This window comes from Epithele typhae, assembly GCF_022376455.1.
Source record: "Epithele typhae strain CBS 203.58 chromosome Unknown BXZ73scaffold_15, whole genome shotgun sequence".
NCBI lineage: Eukaryota > Fungi > Basidiomycota > Agaricomycetes > Polyporales > Epitheliaceae > Epithele > Epithele typhae.
The window spans coordinates 115,722-136,345 of record NW_025954206.1 but is presented as its reverse complement, the minus strand read 5'-3'; the positions used below and the strand labels follow the sequence as shown (position 1 = coordinate 136,345).

General features: G+C 57.8%; 10 protein-coding genes across 10 annotated transcripts; 7 read left to right on the top strand and 3 right to left on the bottom strand.

Annotated features, from left to right (window-relative positions):
• Positions 1–108: 108 nt before the first annotated feature.
• BXZ73DRAFT_89230 (uncharacterized protein) lies at positions 109–4,058 on the top strand (the record flags this gene model as incomplete). The annotated part of the gene is made up of 14 exons (XM_048025204.1): positions 109–409; positions 568–983; positions 1,036–1,295; positions 1,346–1,398; positions 1,446–1,518; positions 1,572–1,783; positions 1,841–1,921; positions 1,974–2,155; positions 2,206–2,669; positions 2,721–3,000; positions 3,048–3,215; positions 3,275–3,563; positions 3,600–3,654; positions 3,743–4,058. 14 exons carry the CDS (start codon positions 109–111, stop codon positions 4,056–4,058), a joined length of 3,150 nt encoding a protein of 1,049 aa, XP_047879240.1.
• A 376-nt stretch (positions 4,059–4,434) lies between these two features.
• Positions 4,435–6,454, bottom strand: BXZ73DRAFT_76436 (RNA polymerase Rpc34 subunit-domain-containing protein; the record flags this gene model as incomplete). The annotated part of the gene is made up of 8 exons (XM_048022425.1): positions 4,435–5,262; positions 5,340–5,537; positions 5,594–5,737; positions 5,786–5,898; positions 5,992–6,056; positions 6,118–6,191; positions 6,242–6,322; positions 6,386–6,454. The coding sequence occupies 8 exons, from the start codon at positions 6,452–6,454 to the stop codon at positions 4,435–4,437; spliced, it is 1,572 nt and encodes a 523-aa protein (XP_047879239.1).
• A 296-nt stretch (positions 6,455–6,750) lies between these two features.
• Positions 6,751–7,675, top strand: BXZ73DRAFT_100009 (uncharacterized protein; the record flags this gene model as incomplete). Its single annotated transcript, XM_048014440.1, has 5 exons — positions 6,751–6,890; positions 6,971–7,043; positions 7,099–7,151; positions 7,202–7,290; positions 7,353–7,675. 5 exons carry the CDS (start codon positions 6,751–6,753, stop codon positions 7,673–7,675), a joined length of 678 nt encoding a protein of 225 aa, XP_047879238.1.
• A 485-nt stretch (positions 7,676–8,160) lies between these two features.
• BXZ73DRAFT_89228 (uncharacterized protein) lies at positions 8,161–9,311 on the top strand (the record flags this gene model as incomplete). The annotated part of the gene is made up of 3 exons (XM_048025203.1): positions 8,161–8,266; positions 8,318–8,716; positions 8,770–9,311. The coding sequence occupies 3 exons, from the start codon at positions 8,161–8,163 to the stop codon at positions 9,309–9,311; spliced, it is 1,047 nt and encodes a 348-aa protein (XP_047879237.1).
• A 1,288-nt stretch (positions 9,312–10,599) lies between these two features.
• BXZ73DRAFT_44776 (uncharacterized protein) lies at positions 10,600–11,043 on the bottom strand (the record flags this gene model as incomplete). Its single annotated transcript, XM_048019395.1, has 1 exon — positions 10,600–11,043. A coding segment is annotated over one exon (444 nt), but the record flags the coding sequence as incomplete, so codon positions are not given.
• Positions 11,044–11,983: 940 nt separating this feature from the next.
• On the bottom strand, positions 11,984–13,912 carry BXZ73DRAFT_76433 (uncharacterized protein; the record flags this gene model as incomplete). Its single annotated transcript, XM_048022424.1, has 6 exons — positions 11,984–12,066; positions 12,088–12,305; positions 12,372–12,556; positions 12,623–12,924; positions 13,261–13,313; positions 13,842–13,912. 6 exons carry the CDS (start codon positions 13,910–13,912, stop codon positions 11,984–11,986), a joined length of 912 nt encoding a protein of 303 aa, XP_047879235.1.
• Positions 13,913–14,607: 695 nt separating this feature from the next.
• BXZ73DRAFT_100006 (uncharacterized protein) lies at positions 14,608–16,173 on the top strand (the record flags this gene model as incomplete). Its single annotated transcript, XM_048014439.1, has 6 exons — positions 14,608–14,639; positions 14,695–14,800; positions 14,860–15,002; positions 15,664–15,713; positions 15,745–15,938; positions 16,012–16,173. 6 exons carry the CDS (start codon positions 14,608–14,610, stop codon positions 16,171–16,173), a joined length of 687 nt encoding a protein of 228 aa, XP_047879234.1.
• Positions 16,174–17,381: 1,208 nt separating this feature from the next.
• BXZ73DRAFT_89227 (uncharacterized protein) lies at positions 17,382–18,108 on the top strand (the record flags this gene model as incomplete). The annotated part of the gene is made up of 2 exons (XM_048025202.1): positions 17,382–17,942; positions 18,052–18,108. The coding sequence occupies 2 exons, from the start codon at positions 17,382–17,384 to the stop codon at positions 18,106–18,108; spliced, it is 618 nt and encodes a 205-aa protein (XP_047879233.1).
• A 23-nt stretch (positions 18,109–18,131) lies between these two features.
• BXZ73DRAFT_1215 (uncharacterized protein) lies at positions 18,132–18,746 on the top strand (the record flags this gene model as incomplete). The annotated part of the gene is made up of 1 exon (XM_048017461.1): positions 18,132–18,746. A coding segment is annotated over one exon (615 nt), but the record flags the coding sequence as incomplete, so codon positions are not given.
• A 186-nt stretch (positions 18,747–18,932) lies between these two features.
• On the top strand, positions 18,933–19,949 carry BXZ73DRAFT_44606 (uncharacterized protein; the record flags this gene model as incomplete). Its single annotated transcript, XM_048019368.1, has 1 exon — positions 18,933–19,949. One exon carries the CDS (start codon positions 18,933–18,935, stop codon positions 19,947–19,949), a length of 1,017 nt encoding a protein of 338 aa, XP_047879231.1.
• Between the last annotated feature and the right edge of the window lie 675 nt (positions 19,950–20,624).

Below are 20,624 nucleotides of genomic sequence, written 5' to 3'. Positions count from 1 at the left end.
TATAGCCACCGTCTTTGCGTGCGGACAACCTACACCTCACACGCCCCCTATCTCCTGTGACGATCCCATACCACGCTCCATCCTCGCTCACGCCTATCGAGGTGCACAATGACAAGCCAGAACAAGCCGTACTCGGGCAAGAACCCGGTGCCGACGATCACGACGAAGCTCACTGCGCTGGTGAGCCCTGAGAAGGCGACCGAGGCAAAGGCGCAGCAGCTGCAGGATCAGAGTGCAAAGAGGGAGGAGGTACAGACGGAGAAGACGGCAAGCAAGCTCGCGAAGGGTCGGGAGATGCACGTCACAGACCCCACCACAGGCGAGGAGCTCGACATCCGGAACGCCGAGGAGGAAGTGAAGACGGACTCGAAGGGGAAAAATGTGCTGCGGCAGCGGTTTCCACCTCCAGGTGAGCATCATCCTGTCGCTTTCGCAGTTTGTTCGCAGGGGGCCTGGTGTATGTCTGTTGCGATGTACGGTCACGCTTGGCCTACAAATCGTCTCAAATGGAGCCTTTGCCTATCATGTTCGTGCTTCAGCCAGACATGCTCACTGAAAGCTCGGCAGACTGGAAGCAACACCACGAACGCGTCCTCGCTCTCACCAACACCGCGATCCTGCAACTTTGCGCCGCGTTCGCCCTCTCATTCCTCCTCTCCCTATTCTTCACGCGTCTCGTGCCCCGCCTCACGGCCGTGCTCCCCGGTGCACTCTTCGCTTATGCCGTGCTCTTCCGTGCGGACCGTGTCGCTACGCGCGAGTGGGCACAACGCGTTTGGCACGCAGAGCGCCTGCGCGGCCTGCGCGCGGGCGACGACCTAGACGGCGACGGCACGGTCGAGGATGAGGAGCGCACGCGCGAGAGCGCGGAATGGGCGAATGCGTTTCTCCGGGGCCTGTGGCCAGTCATCAACACGGATATGTTCACGTCTTTGGTGGATATGCTGGAGGACATCATGCAATCGTCGGTTCCGACCTTCATTGTGAGTGGTGGATGTTGGTTCTGCTCACGATGGTGGCTTATCCTACGTGCAGCACTCGGTGCGAGTCGCGGACATTGGACTAGGCTCAAATGCGGGTCGCATCACGTCAATACGCTCGCTACCAGACGTACGATTGCATAAGAACGAAGATGACGGGGGAGACGGCCTAGCTGGGCTGGGGATCAACTCGGACGCTGTCGGCGCGGACGACAAGGACGCTTTGGACGGTGATCATGTCAACCTTGAGGTTTCGTTCGCCTATCAGAGCTTGCCAAGTGGTCAGACTGCGCAGAGCAAGGCGCAAAACGTCCAGTTAGTGACTTTCCGTCGTCTGGTCCTGCCCATCTCATCGACGGAAACAGTCTTTTTGTCGAGTTCTTCCTCGGTCTCAAGAACATCTATGGCTTCCGAGTTCGTGAGTCAATTTTCGTTCTCCCTATGGCTTCGCTGACTTCTCATCAGCCGTGTGGGTGGAGGTCACCGGAGTCGTTGGCACGGCTCGTGTCCGTCTCCAACTCATTCCAGATCCTCCATTGTGCGTTTTCCTCCCGAATATATCCATGTTCACGAAATTGAGCTGCTACCCAGTGTTAAGACCACCCTTGTGACGCTTATGGGACTGCCACGCATCACCATCACCGTTGTACCCATGAGCAGGATACTGCCGAATATCATGGACCTACCGTTCATCTCCGGCTTCATCTCCAGCGCACTCGATACGGCCGCTGCAGAATACGTCGCACCGAGGAGTCTGACGCTGGATCTCCAGCGATTGATCAGTGGTGATGATATCAAGAAGGGTACGTGGCAGCAGTATAGGCTCCTTTTATCATCCTGATGTCGACGATCGTACGTAGACACTGAGGCTGTCGGAGTTCTCATCGTGCACATTCACCGTGCGACTGGAGTCAAGGCGATGGATACCACAGGCAGCTCGGGTCAGTCCGCGTTCACAACTCTTATACGGGGGCTAATCACATGCGTCGCCAGCAGATCCCTATGTCACGCTCACGTTCTCGCGGCTTGAAAAGCCGCTTTACTCGACGCGGATCATCAAGGGCGACTGCAACCCTGTGTTTGAGGAGACCGCAGTGCTCATTGTCGACCTCAACACTGTCAAGCTCCGCGAGAAGCTTAGCTTCCAGCTGTGGGACTCGGATCGGATGAGTGTGGTAAGTTCCATCCATGCACCACATCAGTCTTGACTTATCACCCGGTATAGGACGACATGATGGGATTCGCGGAAGTCGATATCGTCGACCTCATTTGTCATCGCGGGGAGCCCGTCCGACGCAGCTCGCCACTCTCGAGCCCCGACTCGCGCGACCGTCCCGGGCAGCTCGAATACACTATTGGATACTATGGCACAATCCATCCGAACCCAGAGCTAAAAACGCATGGTTCAGACCCGGGAATTCCTGAAGACCTCCGTGAGCTCCCCGGGTTCAAGGATGCACGAGCAGTCTCTCTCAATGACCTTGAGGCGGCTGTGCTAGTGACACCTCCGGATCCGGGGTGGCCTTCTGGCTTGATCAGCATTCAGGTGCACGAGATCAAAGACCTGACTGTGAAGATGGTGGGCAAAGGTCACAACACCGGAAGGGGGCAGGAGGGCGAGAAGGGACAAGATGACGCCGGACAGACATCGGAGGAGGGCGAGGGGCTGCCGTCATCGTACTGCACGATGTGAGTTGGAAATGTTTGCTTGAATGCATCGACGCTCACACAATGTGATAGATCGCTGAATGACGAGCTCGTCTATGAGACGCGCGTCAAGCCTATCACCAGCACCCCCATGTTCAACGCTGGCACGGAGAGGTTCGTGAGGGATTGGCGGGCGGCGCACGTCACGGTTATGGTGAAGGACTCCCGGATGCGGGAGAACGATGCGGTCCTCGGCACCGTCTTCCTCAAGCTCTCCGACCTCTTCGTCAACGCGTCCCAGATCACCCGCTGCTACCCCCTCGAGAACGGCCTCGGCAGCGGCCGGATCCGCATTTCCCTCCTTTTCCGCCCTGTGGAGGCCAACCTATCCCCAACCTCCTCGGCTTCGACACCGGCAAGCTCGAGATTCACGACATCTCTGCCCGCTCCTCCTCACTCGATCTCTCCGACTGCGAGGTCAGCACGAAAATCACCACAGCCAACGCTGCGGACAAGATCTCGCGCAAGGCGGCTGAAAAGCAGGGGGCGGCCATCGTCTGGACACCCGAGCACCCAACCTCCTTGCCCGTCAAGCACCGCTACGCCGCCGCGCTCCTTCTCTCCTTCCGGGGAAATCGGCGCTGAAGTCGGCGACGCGGCGCGCCTTCGCGGTCGTCTGGCTGCGCGACCTCGTCGACCGCTCTCGTGGACTGGTCCCGGCAGCGCTCTGGCGCGCGCGCGACGGCGATTACTCGCGCCTGAAGTTCAACTACGTCCCGCCCGACGGCGACCTGGGCGCGTGGGACGGGGATCGGGAGAACTTGGAGCGCGTGGGTGACGTCGAGGTCGATCTGGCGTTCTGGCCCGGGCTCGCGCAGGAGCATTACAGCGTGCTGGGCGGCGGCGCGGCGCGAGGAAGCGCGGCTCCTGGGACGAGTACGGGCGACAGCGGACGCCGGGATGCGGGATGAGGTGGGGAAGCCGGAAGTCAGGGAACCAGAGGGGGGTTGCGCGCGAGGGTGAAGAGGTGGAGAGCACAGGGTGGAGGGGGAAGGAGAGAAGGCGGCGAGGACTTGGCGCCGCGAAACGAGAGGCGGGTGCCTCGCAACTGCCAGGGGAAGGGTCAATACCACCGTCTCCCCAGAAGCCGTCGAGGTCATCGAGTCCCCCGATGGCAGCCCCGAACCAGGCAACGACGACCACGACGGGATAGCGAATCCGCGGAAGCGGGGAGAAGACGGGCGTCGTCGGGAAGGTAAAGCATGGCGGAAGCACGAGAAGGAGCTGCACCGCGACCACCGGGGGCTGATGCAGGCGAAGCCGGTGCGCACGGCGGAATGGATCATCGACAGCGTCGAGGACGGCGCGCATGCGATCAAGGACCGGTTCAAGATGAAGTCGCGCGAGCCCGACGTCGAGACGGAAGTGTAAGCTATCGTGACCTTGGTGCAGTGCGGCCGCAACAGTGCACTGCGTGGATGGATTTGTGTTTGCTCCTGTATTTTTATATCTGTACTAGTCCCGTACAAACTTGCAGTACTTGTGATCACAATGGTCACCGCGTATGATCTCGTCTCGTTCTTGCCGTCCCTTGGGTTTGAGTCGGGAGGGAAGGGGGCTCTCGCCCGTCACTGGAGGCTGACTGGGCGCACAGATACGCCGCCTTTATTCTGTCCCAACATGAGATGGCAAGCGTGTTCGGAAGGCAATGGCTACGCAGATGGGTCGAACAAAGACTGAAGCGTCGATATCACATAAATTGCCTCTACATACTCTCACAAACACGTACGGATCTTCCTGCCTCACTTCACTCCTTCGCGACGTCCGCTGCAACGAGCCAGCTGCCGTAGTATGTGCACTCCTTCGGATTCGCCGGCCCGCCCTCGTTGCAGAACTCGAAAGTCGGGCAGCGTACGCACGGCGTCTGCGTCAGTCCAGCGCCCCCAGCCATGCGCTCCTGGCGAACCGCGCGGTAGACGTACGCGCTGTACTCCATCTCCTGAGCCTCCTGCAGCAGCGCCGCCGTCACGTCTTCCGCGGGCGACGGCGAGCGGTGCTTCCTCGAACGAGATTTGGACTTGGACTTGGACCGTGACCGCGACCTTGCGTCCGAGTCCGATTCCGAGTCCGAGTTGTCCTCTGACCTCGAGTCGTCGTCCGACGAGTCGTGCCGCCTGCTCTTCTTGCGCTTCTTCTTGCCCTTTCGGTCCTCATCGCCCATCGCGATGTCCCCGTCCGCATCGCGGTCGTCGCCGCTGCCCGCGCGGCTCCGCTTCTTGCTCCTAGTGCCCTTCTTCTTCCTTCGTTCGCGGTCGCTGTCGCTTCCTTCGTCGTCGCTGCTGACCACGCGGCTCCGGTTCTTCTTGTGCTTCCTGCTCTTCCTCCGCCGGTCGCCGTCGTCCGAGTCTGACTCGCTGTCGCTGTCGTCGTCCGACGAGGACGCGCGCCGACTGCGCTTGCGCGTGCGTTTGGGCGACTCAGAGTCATCGCGACCGCGGTCCTTGCGCTTGCGCTTCTTCGCCTTTTCCTTGTCTTTCGCCTTGGACTTCGCGCGCCGGTCGCTGTCGGGCTCCTCGTCGCCGGACGCGTCGGCTTTTCCGGATGCGTCCCACATCACAGCGCCGAACCCGGGGACCTGCTACCGGCATGAGCGTGGGCTCGAGAGGGGGTAGGGGATGCAATGCGGAAGCAGAGGACACGGTCAAGACTCACCCGTTCGACATCCCCATCCAAAACCAGCACGTTCAGAAGCATCTCCACGTGCTCGACGGAGAGCTGAGTCTCAGTGATCCGGCTCTTGCTCAGGAAAGTCATGACTTGCTGGGCGGTAGGGTACTGAGGCGCAGCAGAGATCGGGTAGAGCAGTGTGGACGAGGAGGAGGCGTCGCTTCCTTTTTGCTTAGGAGTACTCTGCGAGGTATAGGTATGAGGACTCGAGAAGATACTAAGAGGAGAGCATGACGCACCCGATCTCGGATGAAGCGGAGGCAAGCACTACAGAGGAGTTTGATGAACTCAGAATCTAGTTCGTTGTCGGTGTACCATGGTCCGCCGGTCATCTCTACCGAGGGCTCAAGATGAAAGAGCATGTATATCTTGCGTGTTGGGTACTGGGCCGCAACTGAGGAGGGAGTTCCGGAAATACAGGGATGACTTACCTTGACGGACTTGACGGACTTGATAAGCTGCTTTTGAGTCAATGACTTGATGCACCGGTCAATGACGGTCTGGTGCAGCTCCGTCTTGGCTTTGAGGTGTTTCGTCCAAATGCCTTCCCATGCAAAGTCAGATATCTGCATGGGGCACATTCGGTGGCGAGACGGGATATATGGTTGTATGCGCGAGAGGACGCGTTGGGGCTCACCTTCGTTGTTCGCTGCTTGGATATGGCTCAGAATCATAGATTCCTCCCCGCTCATGTCCTTCTTCCTGTACAAAACGCGCATACAATTGGTCGTTGCCCTCGACAAGAGCAAGGAGAGAGACGCACACTTCAAGCTCCTTTCTCATGACTGCACGGAAGGAGAGCTGGCCCTTCGTGTCCTTCATGGCCTTCAGCAGTCCCTGCAACACCATATGAGTCCCACCTCCGCCACAACCATGGTTTTGCGCACCGTTCCGAGGAGAAAGTTGATCGCCCCGGTGCGCGCCGCGGCATCGGGGATGAGTACATCACATTCTTTCTGGGTGATGGTCTATACAGGGGGCTACCTCAGTAAATATAGTGACGCAGAGCCCTGACACGCGCATACACTCACTTTTTTTGAGTCTGCGAGTGCTGCTTGGTGCAGTTTCTGCTCCAGCGCACTGAGCTTTCTCCCGCTCATTGTGCGCGCGAATATCCGAGGAAAAGAAGAAGATGTTTTCCCAAGATTGCGCCGGACGGCGCGAAAGTCTGAGACAAGGCGACGGGATGGAGGAGTCAACTGAGTGAAGGCAGCACTTCACGGCGATTTCTTGGGCCGGACAAGCGCCCATGATGCTCTACCCCAGCCAGACGCCCGATCATGCCCGTCTTACCCCACATTTTATGCATACTTAAGCTTCCCGTCCTGGCTGCTCCTGCTACCGGCACTCCTTCCTTCGCTCAGACTGACCACCCCAACCACACATAGTATCCGCGATGGACTCCTACACCACCGCATTTGCTCCTGAAGTCAAGCACGCTCCGAACGACACTGAGGCTTTCGAGGGCGAAGAGGAGGACGTTCTAGCAGACTACTTCGAGAAAAGCGCGTTGGCGGTCCGGAATTCTTTTGAAAGGTGAGTGGTAGCATCTTTGCTTGCTATATGCGTGGTCGTTTGTACCACGCCGTACGCAGGTTGGTTGACTTGTGATGCAGGTTCGAGCAAGGTTGTGCTCGTCCGGTATTCAACTACATCCTCGCGACATTTAGGAGGAGACCTGTCCGCTCAGTAAGCCGTTCTTACAAGCTATATGCGCGTTTGAAGATCAAACATGTCGTTTCAGACATTTGCTGCTGTCTACATCGCGCTCAGCGTCCTCCCCGTGCTCTCATTCATGTGAGCACCGTGATTACACCCCAAATACATGCCTCATACTCTCTGTATAGCGGTTTCTCCGTCTTCGTTTTTGCGACTTCCATCTTCGTTGGCGTTGCAACGGCCATCGTTGGGGCGGCGTGCGCCGTAGGCTTCTTCGGTGCGTTTAACCTCATTGGAATTGGCTGCGCGTCCCCTGACAACTGCACGCGGGACACACAGGGTTCTGGCTCGCATGCTTGCTCGGCTTCTTCCTCTTCGTCTCTTTCAACCTCACCCTTACCGTTATCACGACCTACCTCTTCGTTCGCTTCGTTATGCGCGCGCGCGACGAAGGTCCTCGCGCGGCGCTGTCCAACCTCGCGCAGGAGACTCGCGCGCAGTTCACGCGCGGCCGGAAGCCCGGTCCCTCAAGGCGCCAGACGCTCGACTCCAGTTCCACCTCCGATGCTTCCCTGATTGGCGGCCAGGGAGACGTCCTTGGGGAGAAGGTCGCCGGGGGATATGTGGACGCGTCTGTGAACGGGCCGCAGGCTATGGCTTGAACATCGCGCATACGAAGAAGGACTTGCTTTGCTCAAGGAACGCTTTGTTGGTCTGCTACTGCTATCGTGCGCTCTGTATCTCAGACCTCTCCTGAGTCCGTGTAGCATTTGTGCTTATATATCGTTTTCCCAAGGATCCACGGGTTTCGACTCTCGATGCACGCTTTTATCGCTTTATCGTGTGAATGATCGGCAGAAGGTATCGGCGTGGCGATCGAGAAGACCCTTGAACTATGCTCGTGTGTGCTGCCGGCCGCAGTCCTCCTTACGTGTCTCTGGGAATCGGACACCACTTCACCAGTTCAGTTCAGGGTCCGGTACTGCATATGCTATTCCCGTATCGCTCGCGGCCTTCACCCGGAATGTCGAGCTTGCTCACGTCCAATCGCGCTCGCACCAAACGTTGGTCAGCGTCTCCACGTCTATAAAGTGGATGCTTCCACCCAACCCACACTCATCCAGCCAACTCCACCACCCTCCTCTCCATGACTAAGTCGACCGTGCTGGGCATACACCTCGACTCTGGGGTCCCAACTGGGAGCTCTACTTACACCACCGTCGTGGTATTTCACGGCTACGCGTGCCATGGGGGTACGTTCGTCAAGTTGTTGTCCAGGCTCGTTCTCACTGCAACCTACGCAGGAATATTCGCCAAACTCATTCCCTTGGCGCCCTCTCACAATGCACGGATCGTTGTCGTCAACCGGCGCGACTACCCCGGATCCCAGCCTTACTCGGACATCGATCTTAAAGGGCTCCGAAACGGCAATGCTGCTCTTAAGGACGGCGATCAGGAGAAGGCTCGCGCGCTCATCGCCGCCTTCATGCGAGCGCGAGCACGAGAAGTGTACGACTTCCTGGCAGACTTGATCGAGGGGGGTGACGTCCGCGAGGCGCAGCCGAAGAAGAACGCCGGCGGGCTCGTCGTCGTCGGATGGTCGTTCGCCACCGTGTGGATGACTGCGCTGCTCGCGCACGTCGCCGAGTTTGAGACTGTCGCCGCCCCTCTCTCCAAGTATATGCGTAGGGTGGTGATTCTGGGTGGGTTCACCATCTCCATGCTCCTCGTTCTTTGATACCGACTCCTAGCGCAGACGGGCCGTACCACGTTCTCGGCTACCAGCCCCCAGGAACGAACATATACAACCCCCTCTGGGACCCGGACGCCACCGTCGAGGACTTCGCGTTCTGGGTCAGCGGCTACTACCGGCACGGCGACACGGAGGGCACGCTCGAGGGCCGCACTCCACTCAAGAGCCCGGCTCCCACACTCATGACGCTTACGGACGAAGAGCGCGCTTCGACGCTCTTTCCCAGCCCCAGCGATCCAGATGGGTCGGACCAGATGCTCCTGGTCGGCGGGAGGGCCTCGGGCGTCTTTTCGGATTTACGCAAAGCCGCGTTCGCGTTGCCGCCGACGGGCAAGAACGGCGCCGTGCGGAAGGACGTGGAGATAAGGTGTGTCTGGTGCGATGCGTCGATCTGGGAAATGGTGTGGGCGAGGTGGAAGATGGAGGAAGAGCTGCAAGCCGCGAAGGAGACGAGGATATCGATGCGGGAAGTGGAGAGCGTGCGCTTGGCGGGGTGCAATCACTTTGTGGGTGGTATTGCTGTTGCACGCTGCATGGTATGCTGAATGTTTCCGCAGGTGCATTGGGACGAGCCGGAACGCGCTTTGGGGTCACTCTTGATAGAAAAGAAATATTCACGGAGGCGCTTTACGATGATGAATGAAGCTGGGCGTATGTTAAGTACTTGCATCCGAGGGATGCAGTTTTTGTGCCTTTGTATTTAATGTCTACGGGAAAGCATTAACATCGACAAGTGTCGCCGTGCTTCGCACGGTGTCTCTTGACGCGAATGAAAAGTAAAGGATGTAATGGTATCGTGGAGTTAGATCCATCATCAGGTAACAGTATGCGAGCGTCGTCTTGTTTGCAAACACGGGACAACGCGAAGACAGGGTCGGTAAGGTCGACACCTAAGGTGTCTAACAGTGTGAGACCTTGACGGCTATTGAAAATGTATGTGTATGTAAGTGCATAGGAGAGGTAACTGTGTGCGCAAAACTCTCAACGCCCACTGGAGCGCAGTACAGTCGGCCGTCCCGTCCGCTCCAACACCACGTGTCCGCGACTCCCCGCACTCGGCGGGACAGGTCACGCCACACGATGCGTGCCCTTTCCGACAAGATCCGGAAGGACGAAGTTCCGCCTGCGCCCCCGCCGTCCGTTAGAAGCCTGAGTTGCTGCGGCAACTGTCCGGTCGTCGTGTCCACTACACAGAAGGAGGCCATGGCCACACTCGGCGCGCCCGCCGCTCCCTCCGCGCGTGCTTGGGCCTATCGATAGACGCGAAGCGGGGTGGGGAGTTGAAAACGGAGCGCGAGATACTCGACCGCGGAGTACCAGAGAAAACAAGCCACGATCACGGGTGGAGAAAATACGACGATGTGATTGGGTGTGTCGATCTCCTATATGAAAGCACAATGCGCTACAAGAAAGTGTTCACAGAAGGAGAGAACCCGCTGGAGCCTGCAGAACATATCACGAGGACTCCTCTGAGATGGCGGCCGAGGACGAGGTGATTATCGGTGAGAAGATAGCATCAAAGAGTGCGACAACGACGGAGAAGAAGAGGGAGTCGAAGTCGAAGAGGAAAAGCACGGAGCGCGGAATGAGGGGGACAATTCCCAGGGTGATGTGGATTACGGGGATGAATATGCGGACGATGAGGCAAAGTCGGAGCACGGCGAATGACGAGACGATGAGCACGAGACCGAAACCACTTCGATCTCAATGTGTCCGTTTGGACTTGACGGGTATTATGCATCGCTGGCGGTGCACAATAGAATCTGAAATATGCAAGTTAACAAGCCTTGATCGTGGTTGAAATCCGTGTCGTTACCACTCACCATAGCGTGCCTAGCACCCCTTGCCCTTCACCGGGTTCACGTACCCCGCCACTCCCTCGTACGCATACCCCAGCGACGCCACCGCCTTGTTCTTCTCCTTCAAGTTCGTCGTGTAGAAGTGGTCCGCCGCCGACTTCGAGTACATCCGGTACAGAGGCACGCTCCCGCACTTCGCCGTCGGGTACACGTACGCCACGATGCCCTCGCTCGCGAACCCGAGCTTCGACAACGCGTTGCTGCGCTCCGACGCGCTCGTGGTGTAGAAGTGGTCCGTGCCCTTCGAGCTGTAGAGCCGGTAGAGCGGGACCGCGCCGGCGACCTTGGCGTGGAAGACTTGAGCGGCCGTTCCCTCGTTGGCGTACCCGAGCGAGACGACGGCGTGGTCGTGCTCCGATTTGGACGCCGTGTAGAAGTGGTCGGTGGCGGCCTGGCTGTAGGCGCGGTAGAGCGGCACGGTGCTGTCGCAGCACTCGGGGTGCGCGGGAGCAGTGGGCTGGAGAGGGCCATGTCAGCTGAAGCCTGAAGCGATCGGAGAGAGGGTGATGAACGCACGTGAGGCCGAGCACTGCTGGTGTGGTGCACGCTGGTCGGGTGGGCGGAAGTGTGATGGACACTGCTCGGATGAGCGGAAGTGTGGTGGACACTGCTGGAATGCGGCTTAGCCGAGGGATGCGCGCTGCTGGAATGCGCGGAAGAGGAGAGAGGAATGCTAGAGTACGAGGAGTACGAGGAGTACGGCAAAGAAGTACTCAAGGGGTACTCGGAGGAGGGGAGATCGCTGCCAGAGTACGGGTAAGAAGGAATCGCACTGCTGGAGTAGGGCTCGGAAGAGGGGAGTGCGCTGGTGGAGTACTCGGAAGACGGGGGAGCACTGTCGGAGTACGGGGAAGAGGGAAGGGCATGAACGGAGAAAGTAAGGGCAGAAAGAACAAGGGCGACGAAGGAAGACTTCATGGCGAAGTGAAGAAGATGCTGGAGGAGACTGGAGAGGCTGGAGAGGAGACTGAAGTAGCTGGCTGCCACTGAGTGAGGTCTCTGCGACTTGACGAGCCTTTTAACCAACGGTGAGACGCCAGAAGACGTGCCTACCATTATCCGTGTCCTGGTTAGAAACCATTAATGATGTCTCTTGTATACTGCTAGAAGTGTGTCGGAGTGGCAAGCAGAAGAGAAGATATTGGAGCGTCGATTAGCGAGACGGCAAGAATGCGCCGTACAGACGACGCAGTCTAAAACACTTCTGGTGTTCGGATTGACAGCGGATATGAAGTGACGAGACACTTACTTTCACATCGTGGCGAGACTGGTGAGACCTTGAGGAGCGGTACAGAATTCGCTGGCGGTCTGAGTGAACTCGGAGGTGCTTACCTAATCAACCCATGTATGTAATGCCCCTACCCCTTCGTGCCAACGAACACGCTCGATATGGATGACGCTGCAGTGTCGTGCAACGGCATGTCCACCGACAACGACAGAACTGTGGCCAGAGAAAACACACGTCTGATGTGAGAAAACTCGGATTTACGCCCCGCCCTGTCGATAACTGCGTCCACGTCGCCCACTGCGTCGCCCACCACCTCTTTCCGCCTCCTCCCGTCCCTCGCATCCTCCCGCAAGCCCTCCGTGTCGCCCGCTTCCGCCCACCTCGCCCTCCTCCGCGTCCTCCGCCTCGCCCACGTCCGCCTCCCGTATCCGCGGGCCCTCCGCACTGCCCACCTACCCGTGCGTTCCCTTTTTCTCGTCCCAGCCCTCCTTAAGCTTTTTCGCCCGCCCCCGACTCACTGCCTCTGCGTCGCCCTCCTCCACGTCGCCGCCATGAACGGGCGGAGGCACATCGCGGCGTAGTCGCTGCCGTCGTCGTCCGCTGCGACGGGATCACCACCACTAGTGCCCCCGCATGCCCCCACCCCATCCGCCCGGCCGCGCCGGACCGCGCGCGCGAGCAGTGCGTCCCCCGCCGGCGTGGGCTATGGGATGCGTGGGGGAGACTAGCGTGGGCTCAGACGCGCGAAGGCGACGCGCGCGCGGCGGACCGCGCACGGGACGACGAGCACATACAGCGCGCACGCGGTCTCCCCCGCTATCCTCTCCAGGTCCGGCCACACCCCCTCCCACTCCCGCGCGAGCTTGCGCCCTGCACCTGCATATGGTGCCGCAGGGTTGGAGCGGGCATGCGCCGCGGAGGGCGAGGCGGCAGAGAGCGAGAAAGGTGTGGGCGAGATCGCGGGCGAGGTCGCGGTCGGCGTGCGGGCAGTCGATGCGGAGTGTGTGTGCATGCGCGGAAAAGGTGCAGCGGGCGCGGGCTCGCCGTACACGGGCACCTCGAGCACCTCCACTGGGAGAGCGTGGATGCGAGACTCGTCAGTACTCAGTGTTGGAGCCAGAGTGAGGATAGTAGAGTCCAGGAACGTCTGTCACACTACCTGCTTTATGGATGAGACTCATGAAGAGAACTCCACAGACATAGGGACAATAGAGAGAGAACTTCCACCTGACCCAGACGGCGATCGCACAGCGATTGCCTGACCATGATCGCTCGCGAAAAGCTCAGTCTACAGCCTGAATTAAGGACCCTAGAACGGCGAGGGATGATATGGAGCAACACTTCAACCTAGTGATAGTTAGGGAATAGCACGGGTACGGGTAACCCGCGCGGGTCACGGGTACGTACCCACGCGGGTCGGGTAAGGGTACAGCTCCGTGTACCCGTGCTTGACCCGCACCCTGACCCGTACCCGCAGAGTCAGTGATGAGATGCGAACCACGTGAGGCGCGCAAAGGGGGATGCGAGCCCATTGAGCTCGCGCAGCGGGGAGTCAACCCAACGTGGAGAAGGCGGCGGAGTCCGGATGACTCGGAGCCGCCGGCGGGACTAGGACGAAAGACGCGTCGGCGAGGCTGAGAGTGTCGGGTCAGCGAAGAGAAGTGAGCAGCGCATTGAGGGCGATGGAACACGAGGAGTATCACAGAAGGCTGAAATGCGGAGGTGGTGGTGGTGGTGGTGGTGGTGGACTGACAGCCTGCAGCTGAGCGGTGATACTACGCACGCGTCCGAGCCGCTCTACAAACAGCCTAGACCACGCTAGCGCCCACGCTCTGGCCCTTACATCTCGACCATTCCGCCTCGCGCACACATCAAGATTCGCCCGCGAGTACCCTAGGACATCCGCGGTAGCATACTCGGTAAGACGCGACGCACACAGACACACCACGGCGCCTTCCGTGCATTCTCGCGGTCTCCACTGCGCGCACCTGGTGATGGCCACCCGCGGTGCTTCCGCTTGCGATTGCACCCCGTAGACCTCCTCATAAATCTTGGTCATCTTTTGCTCTATTTTTTGTCCATTTTTTACTCCTGTACCCACTTTCTTCGTCCCCGTTCCCTCTGTCTGGGGCGCCGGGCCTCATCCACTCATACACACACTCTCTCGAGCCTCTTCCACCGTGTTTCTCATGTCCCTGCCTCAGATCCTGTGTCTGATCTGTATGTTTTCGAGTATTGACGTTGGTAGAGTCTAGATATGCACTCACGCTGTGCGCGACGCTGATCCGCGTGCCGCGCAGCGCGCCTCGTACCGAACCACCCGGCTGCGATCGCATCAGGAAAAAAGATTTGCTACGGAGCACAGCCTACAGACTATGTAGGCTCGGTAGGCGCCAAAGTCGTTGGTGCGCACTCCATAGCACTCCATAGTACTATCAAAGCATACCATAGCACTCCATAGTACTATCAAAGCATACCATAGCAGAGTCTAATGACAGCCAACACAAACCAGATGTAAACATATCAATAACGTGCACAACAGACCTCTTAGCATATCACTGACAGCTGGGAGTGAATGACACTCGTTTCTGGCAGTTGGAGATCACTGCGCGCTCCGAAGTCCAGTGATATTTCAAGGAGATTTCGGTGTCACTAACAGAAGCGATGAGAAGATGTCGAACGTACCATCGGAGACTTCCTTGGAGCTTTGAATGCAAGACGTCCAGTAAGTGCATCAGTAGCTTCACAACCCTGATGGCAGCAGGGAGTTGCACGACATGGCCCTTGTACCAATGCTATCATATTAATTTGTGTGGGTGTACTGACTGTCCTGTCTCGTAGCCTGCTCCAACCGAGTGCCCTGAGGACCAAGAGCGCGCCTGCGCGCTGCACGCCGGGGACCACCTCGCGCCAGCTCGGTGCCGGTCTGTACCTCGTCTTGTCTTACGTGCGCCCTTTTTCCCTCTTCTCGTGTCATGTCTCTCTTTCTACAATCCATCAATACAGCTCACACATTCCGGCAACCCGTTCGGCTGCCAGATCTTCGCCCCCGGCTCGACGGACCTCAAGCTCGTCGCCACACGCCCGACCAAGGCCAGCGACAAGCTCACGATTGGGTTGACGACCTCCAGCGCTCGGTCGAATCAAGAGTCCGCGGGCGTCGCGCGCGCGCGCGCGTGGCATCGAGCTCGCCCACGGCTGGAGGTTCAAATGCGAGTGCTCGCGCTGTCTCGCTGAGGCGCTCGCGGAGCTCACCATAGAGGACGCCGCGAAGAATGCAGTCACCGCCGTCGCCGTGGAGGCCTTGGCGTCGAGGGCGCATCACCCGGCCTGAATGGACACTGGCGCCTGTAGATTCACACGCCTGGCCCGTGCGCAAATGCGCGCTTCTGCCGCGGCCAGCGCCAGCGCATGCTTTCACCGTCTTCTCTTCCCCCCACATCTCCCATTTCCTCATTCTCCTGTTTACTCAGGTCTTCCAGGTGAATCAACTCAAGAAAAACCCTGCTCTGCCATCAGCTACGAGGGTATGCCAGGTTTCGCACTTTTCATGCTGCTTACGGACCTCTACAGATTGGTCCGACACGAGCGAGCCCGTGGGTTTACGTCGCCAACTCCCCGGCTCCTGCTCCGCGATCAGGTGCGCGGGGGTTTGTGTGACGAAGGGCTGCAGGTATGTGTTCTCTGTAGTCGTGTGGTCAAGGTACTTGACGGCCGCCCAGGTTAAAGAGCCTATCTTCCCTGTCTGCGGCCGCGAGGCTGCTGCGGAGAGCACTTGGCCACGCCACCTTACGACGTCACGGACGGCAGGGTGGATTACATGAAGGGCGCGGATGACCAGTGTGGCAACATCTTCGACCGTGAGTACGTCTCCGTTTGTGCGTCCCCCAGCTCAGCTCCTCTCTGACCTCCTCTCCTCCCCCATCCTCACCCACTTGGGCTGGTCTGTGCACGTCGAGCTCGCCTTCGACGATAAATGCGCCGTCTTCTCCCCCGCGCCCGCCGACGAGTCCCCGCTTTCAGCGGTCCCGTTCACAGACAACAAGGACCGGTACACGGAGCTCCCTGGACTCCTCGCCCTCCACGTCAACCGGGCGGCTACGAGGGCCATTGCGCGCACCTCGCCCGTTGGGCGCCCACCTTCCTCGCCTTCAACAGTCTCCCCGCCTCGCCGAGTTCATCGCGCCCTCCAGCGAGCCCTGGCCCGGCACGGCGACAGAGGAGGGCATGGCCATCTGCGTCGATCGCTGCTACCCGTCGATCACATGTATCATGGAGCGCGCGCGCGGACGGACTCGTCGCCCCGCGCCCCGCGTTTGACCGCGTCTTCGTCATGGCGAACGGCGACTTGGTGTGAGTCGTCCGGTCGAAGAAGGCGCTCTTCAAGAACCGGCAATTTGGCCGGGTCGTGAGCAGCCGCGACTTCGAGCCTGGTGCAGAGCAGAGGTACGTCAGCCAGGCGGTGGACGAGCAAAGAGCGTCCATACGGGTGGGTTCGGCTTTCCCCATCGTTGTTGTTATATGTTAGTAGTCGCATGTACTCTATTGTAAGGCTTAATACAGTTTTTTGACCGCTATATCAATCATTCGTGCGCTTTGCTGAGTGCAATGGGCTGCTTTGAACAAGCTTTGGACGAACATCATAGACGGTGCATGCTGCTATGCGGTACTATGGAGCGCTTTGTAGACGCCGCGCGCGACTATGGGAGACCCCAAAACGGGGGGGTTTCCTATGGCACTTCGGATGCTACATAGCCCACATAGTGCTCTGGAGCAACCTGCTTTTTTCCTGATGCGCGCCTCCGCCAGTCTGCGCGACGCTCCGACCGTTCAGTCATCAACGCACTCGCACAACCACCTCACGGACACACCTGCGCATTTTCGCTAACAATCCCCCACGCAACACGCATCGACGCGCACACCCCATGCTAGTCCGATGTCGCCGCCACTACATTGCTGCGTGCGTGTGGCTCGACCAGCAAGTATCGTCACCGGCCGCCAAGTACACCTTTCCCCCGCAGGTTCGCCCGTGTGTGCAACACACATGTCAATGTACGGGTTCTTGCGCATACTACCCCAATATATTGAACTAACACGAGATGGGCTGCTTGGACAAAGTCTCTCATAGTACTAAACCCTCGCCCGGACCCGCGGGTCACCCGTACCCGTGATAGAGGGTAGGGTAGACGCCCAAACCCGTACCCGCAGACAAGGGTACGGGTACGTCGCGGGTCGGGTAAGGGTACGCTCCGGTTACCCGTACCCGACCCGTGCCATTCCCTAGTGATAGTAAAATGAAGGAAAAAGCGTATGACAAAATCGCCCATGATTACCTCTGGAGAGTCCTCGATAAATTCGCCCTGCCCCAAAATTTCATTACCATGATCAAGGAGCTCTACAAAAATGCGCAAACATCAGTCATGATAAATGGCTGTAAGAGCAAACCATACCATGTCTACCGGGGTGTCAGGCAAGGTGATCCGCTGTCATGCCTTCTCTTCGACCTGGCGATTGAGCCACTGTCGGCAATGATCCGTAACTCACAACTGGAAGGGTTCGACATACCAAGAACAAATGCGAATCTGAAAGCGAGATTATTCGCGGATGATACGACAACCTTCTTAGCAGAGGGAGATGACTTCGCGATACTGCAGGTGATCCTAGATACGTGGTGCAGAGCTGCGAAAGCGAAATTCAATATCTCCAAAACAGAAATCATCCCAATAGGAACAAAAGAGTTCCGCAAGACAGTGATCGAGACATACCAAGTACACGGAACGTGGAACAACTGCCCTCGAAACGTGCACGTAGCAGACGAGGGCGAACCAGTACGTATCCTGGGAGGTTTCTTTGGGAACGGCCTTGAACAAGGTACAATTTGGTCCCCCAAACTCGCAAAACTCGAAGAATCCCTCCAAAGATGGCGCATGGTTAATCCGACGCTAGAGGGGCGGAAACACGTCCTGCAAATGATGGCTGGAGGCATGACGCAATACCTAACAGACGTTCAACGGATGCCGAAAGACGTAACAAAGCGACTCATACGCATTATCCGCAACTTTCTGTGGAACGACAGAGTTCACTGCCCGGTAAGCCTAGATCATGCAATGTTACCCAAAGACGAGGGTGGACTCGGCATCATCGACATTGAAGCACGGAACGATGCAATCGACATAATGTGGCTGAAGAGCTTTGCAGACTCGTCCGAAACTCGCCCGCTCTGGGCCTTCCTCGCTGAACACCTACTTGCCATAAACCCCAACTCGGAGTGCAAGCTCAAGGAAGAAGAACAGCGACGCGACCCCTTCACCCAGAAGTGGAAACCGATACAGAGAAAAGAGGGCCTGTCACGAGAACTTAAAGCGCTAATGAAAATCGCGCACAAGTACGGTCTCCAGCTCAACGCCATAGCCCCATCCAGACGAACCCTAAGATCGACCCCCATGTGGGAACACCCTCACGCAGATACGCACAAACTACGAGTACTCTCCGCTCAAGTCGCACTCGCGACGAAGTGTATCATACACAACCATAAACTCGTAACAGTGGGAGATTTCGAACAGCTCGCTGCGATGGAGAGAGCTCCAAATCACAACCCCCGCAGGGCCACCTGCGCCTGCGAGATGTGCGAAGCTCTGCGCAACGCAACGGGCTGTGCCAACCCAGCGGGATGCATCACAAGAGCGTCTGCCTTTCTGGATACTCTCCCGCCCAAATGGGACCCACGAGGAGAACTTCCAGAAGATTATGAAGACCAAATGATGGAAAACACACCTAATCCCGACAACTCAATCCTCTTCGACAGGAGAGTGACGTCGCAAGGACTTGCAAGGGAACAGTTGCGCATCTTCACAGATAACGCTCTACCGTCCCGAACGAAAGTCGAAGTGAAAATACACAATGAGCCACTGGCGCATACAAACATTACGATAGAAGCTACACACCTGGTTGCCGATAACGGAGCCAGAAAGATGAACGCGGTAGCGATCATAGGCCCCAACTTTACGAACACAATACATGTGTCAGAACCTGTAGTACAAGATAACGACCCCTCCGAGTTATCCCTCAGACTTCTGGCGATGGCTCTAGATCAGGTTCCTACGGAATGCGAGATAACACTGAAACTTAGCTCCCAAAAAATATTCAACAGCCTGTCCAAACAGAAATCCTCGTTGGAAGACGGCGGATACGACCTCGTGAAACGCGGGACCGCCTCTCTCAGAATCGTCATTAACCAACTAAGGCAAAGAAAGACACACTGTCGACTACACCTGTTGGAACAAGGAGACGACGATACAGACTGGCAAGAGGCAAAAGCCATGGTAAATCAAAGAGACGAGGACGGAACCTCAGGCGGAACAAACGGCGTCATGTGCCCGAGTCAGTTCAACGTCGCAGGAGTAAAATTATCCTCACTCACCCAAGCCAGTGCCTACAAAGCGATACGGCACATAAAGAAAGCGAAAGTGAAGCCCCGCCAGGCCACGCGGAGTAACCTAGATGAGATTGCAGACAGGATCCAAGAATCAGGGAACATGCGGCCTGTCGACAGCGAAATATGGCGTGGAATCTACTCACCACACATATCGAAGGAATGCAGAAGCTTCATATGGATGGCCATCCACAACGGATACATGGTGGGATCACATTGGCTGCGGGGATCCATGTCTGCGGAGCTCCAAGAAAGGGCAATCTGCGACCACCCGGACTGCCTAATGATCGACTCCATGGACCATATCCTTTTCAGATGCGAAGCGATAGGTCAAAAAGTTGTCTGGGACTCGTTGAAGGAAATATGGAATGATGCGAACCTCACCCCGAGAGAAATAAACTGGGGATCCGTGTTCGCAAGCCCGCTGCTGCAACACGAAGGCGGAACGAAAATATCAACGGACGAGAAAAACCTCTGGACAATCCTGTCCTCAGAAGCAGTGCACCTCATCTGGAAACTTCGGTGTGAAAGGGTAATCCGGAATGAGAAGGCTGAGTTCTCGAAGGAGGAGGTAGCGGCACGTTGGAAAGCGTGCATAAGCGCGAGACTCAACCTCGACCGCAGAACCGCGGCGCTTACATCGCTACAGCTGTTTCCGAAATGATTGCCCGACCAACTCCGATGATACGCGAGCTCGCATCACACGCGAGCTGCACGAACGCACACGAGAAAATCGAAAAAATCGAAAAAATCATCCTCATCGTCTCCAGCGGTTTTGCGCCGTCCGCTCCATTCCTTTTGTCTCTGCTTCACATCTCATCATGCCTGGGTGCTATGTCTCGCGAGATATCAAGCTTCAAGGCTGGTGCGATCTACTTGCGGTCGGTTCAAGACTGGTCGCGGGTTGACGTGGCTGAAGTCCTATACGCTCTATCCGACGATGGGAGGACGACTACAAGACATTATAGCAGCCGGATTCTCTGTGGTCGCCGCCCTCTGCTTCCACCCGCGGTCCTAGAGGATCTACGATATCTCCTCTCCCACCCTTCGATGTACCTCGACGAAGTCGTTAAGTGGTGCATTGAAACCCACGGTATTCGCATCTCTCTCACCACTGCCCACCGTACTACCCTCGTCCATCTCAAGTTTTCGTACAAGAAACTGTGAAAGGAGGCAGCCCAACGCGACGAGATCACCCGGCATTGGTGGCACGCCCAGGATGAGTCAAGCAAGGAGAACCGAGCTGTTCAAAGGCGGTATGGGTGTGCTTTGAATGGGCAGTGTGCTGTGGAGAGGATCTCGGCTGACCGGGGCCGACGGCGGACGCCTCTCCGTCCTC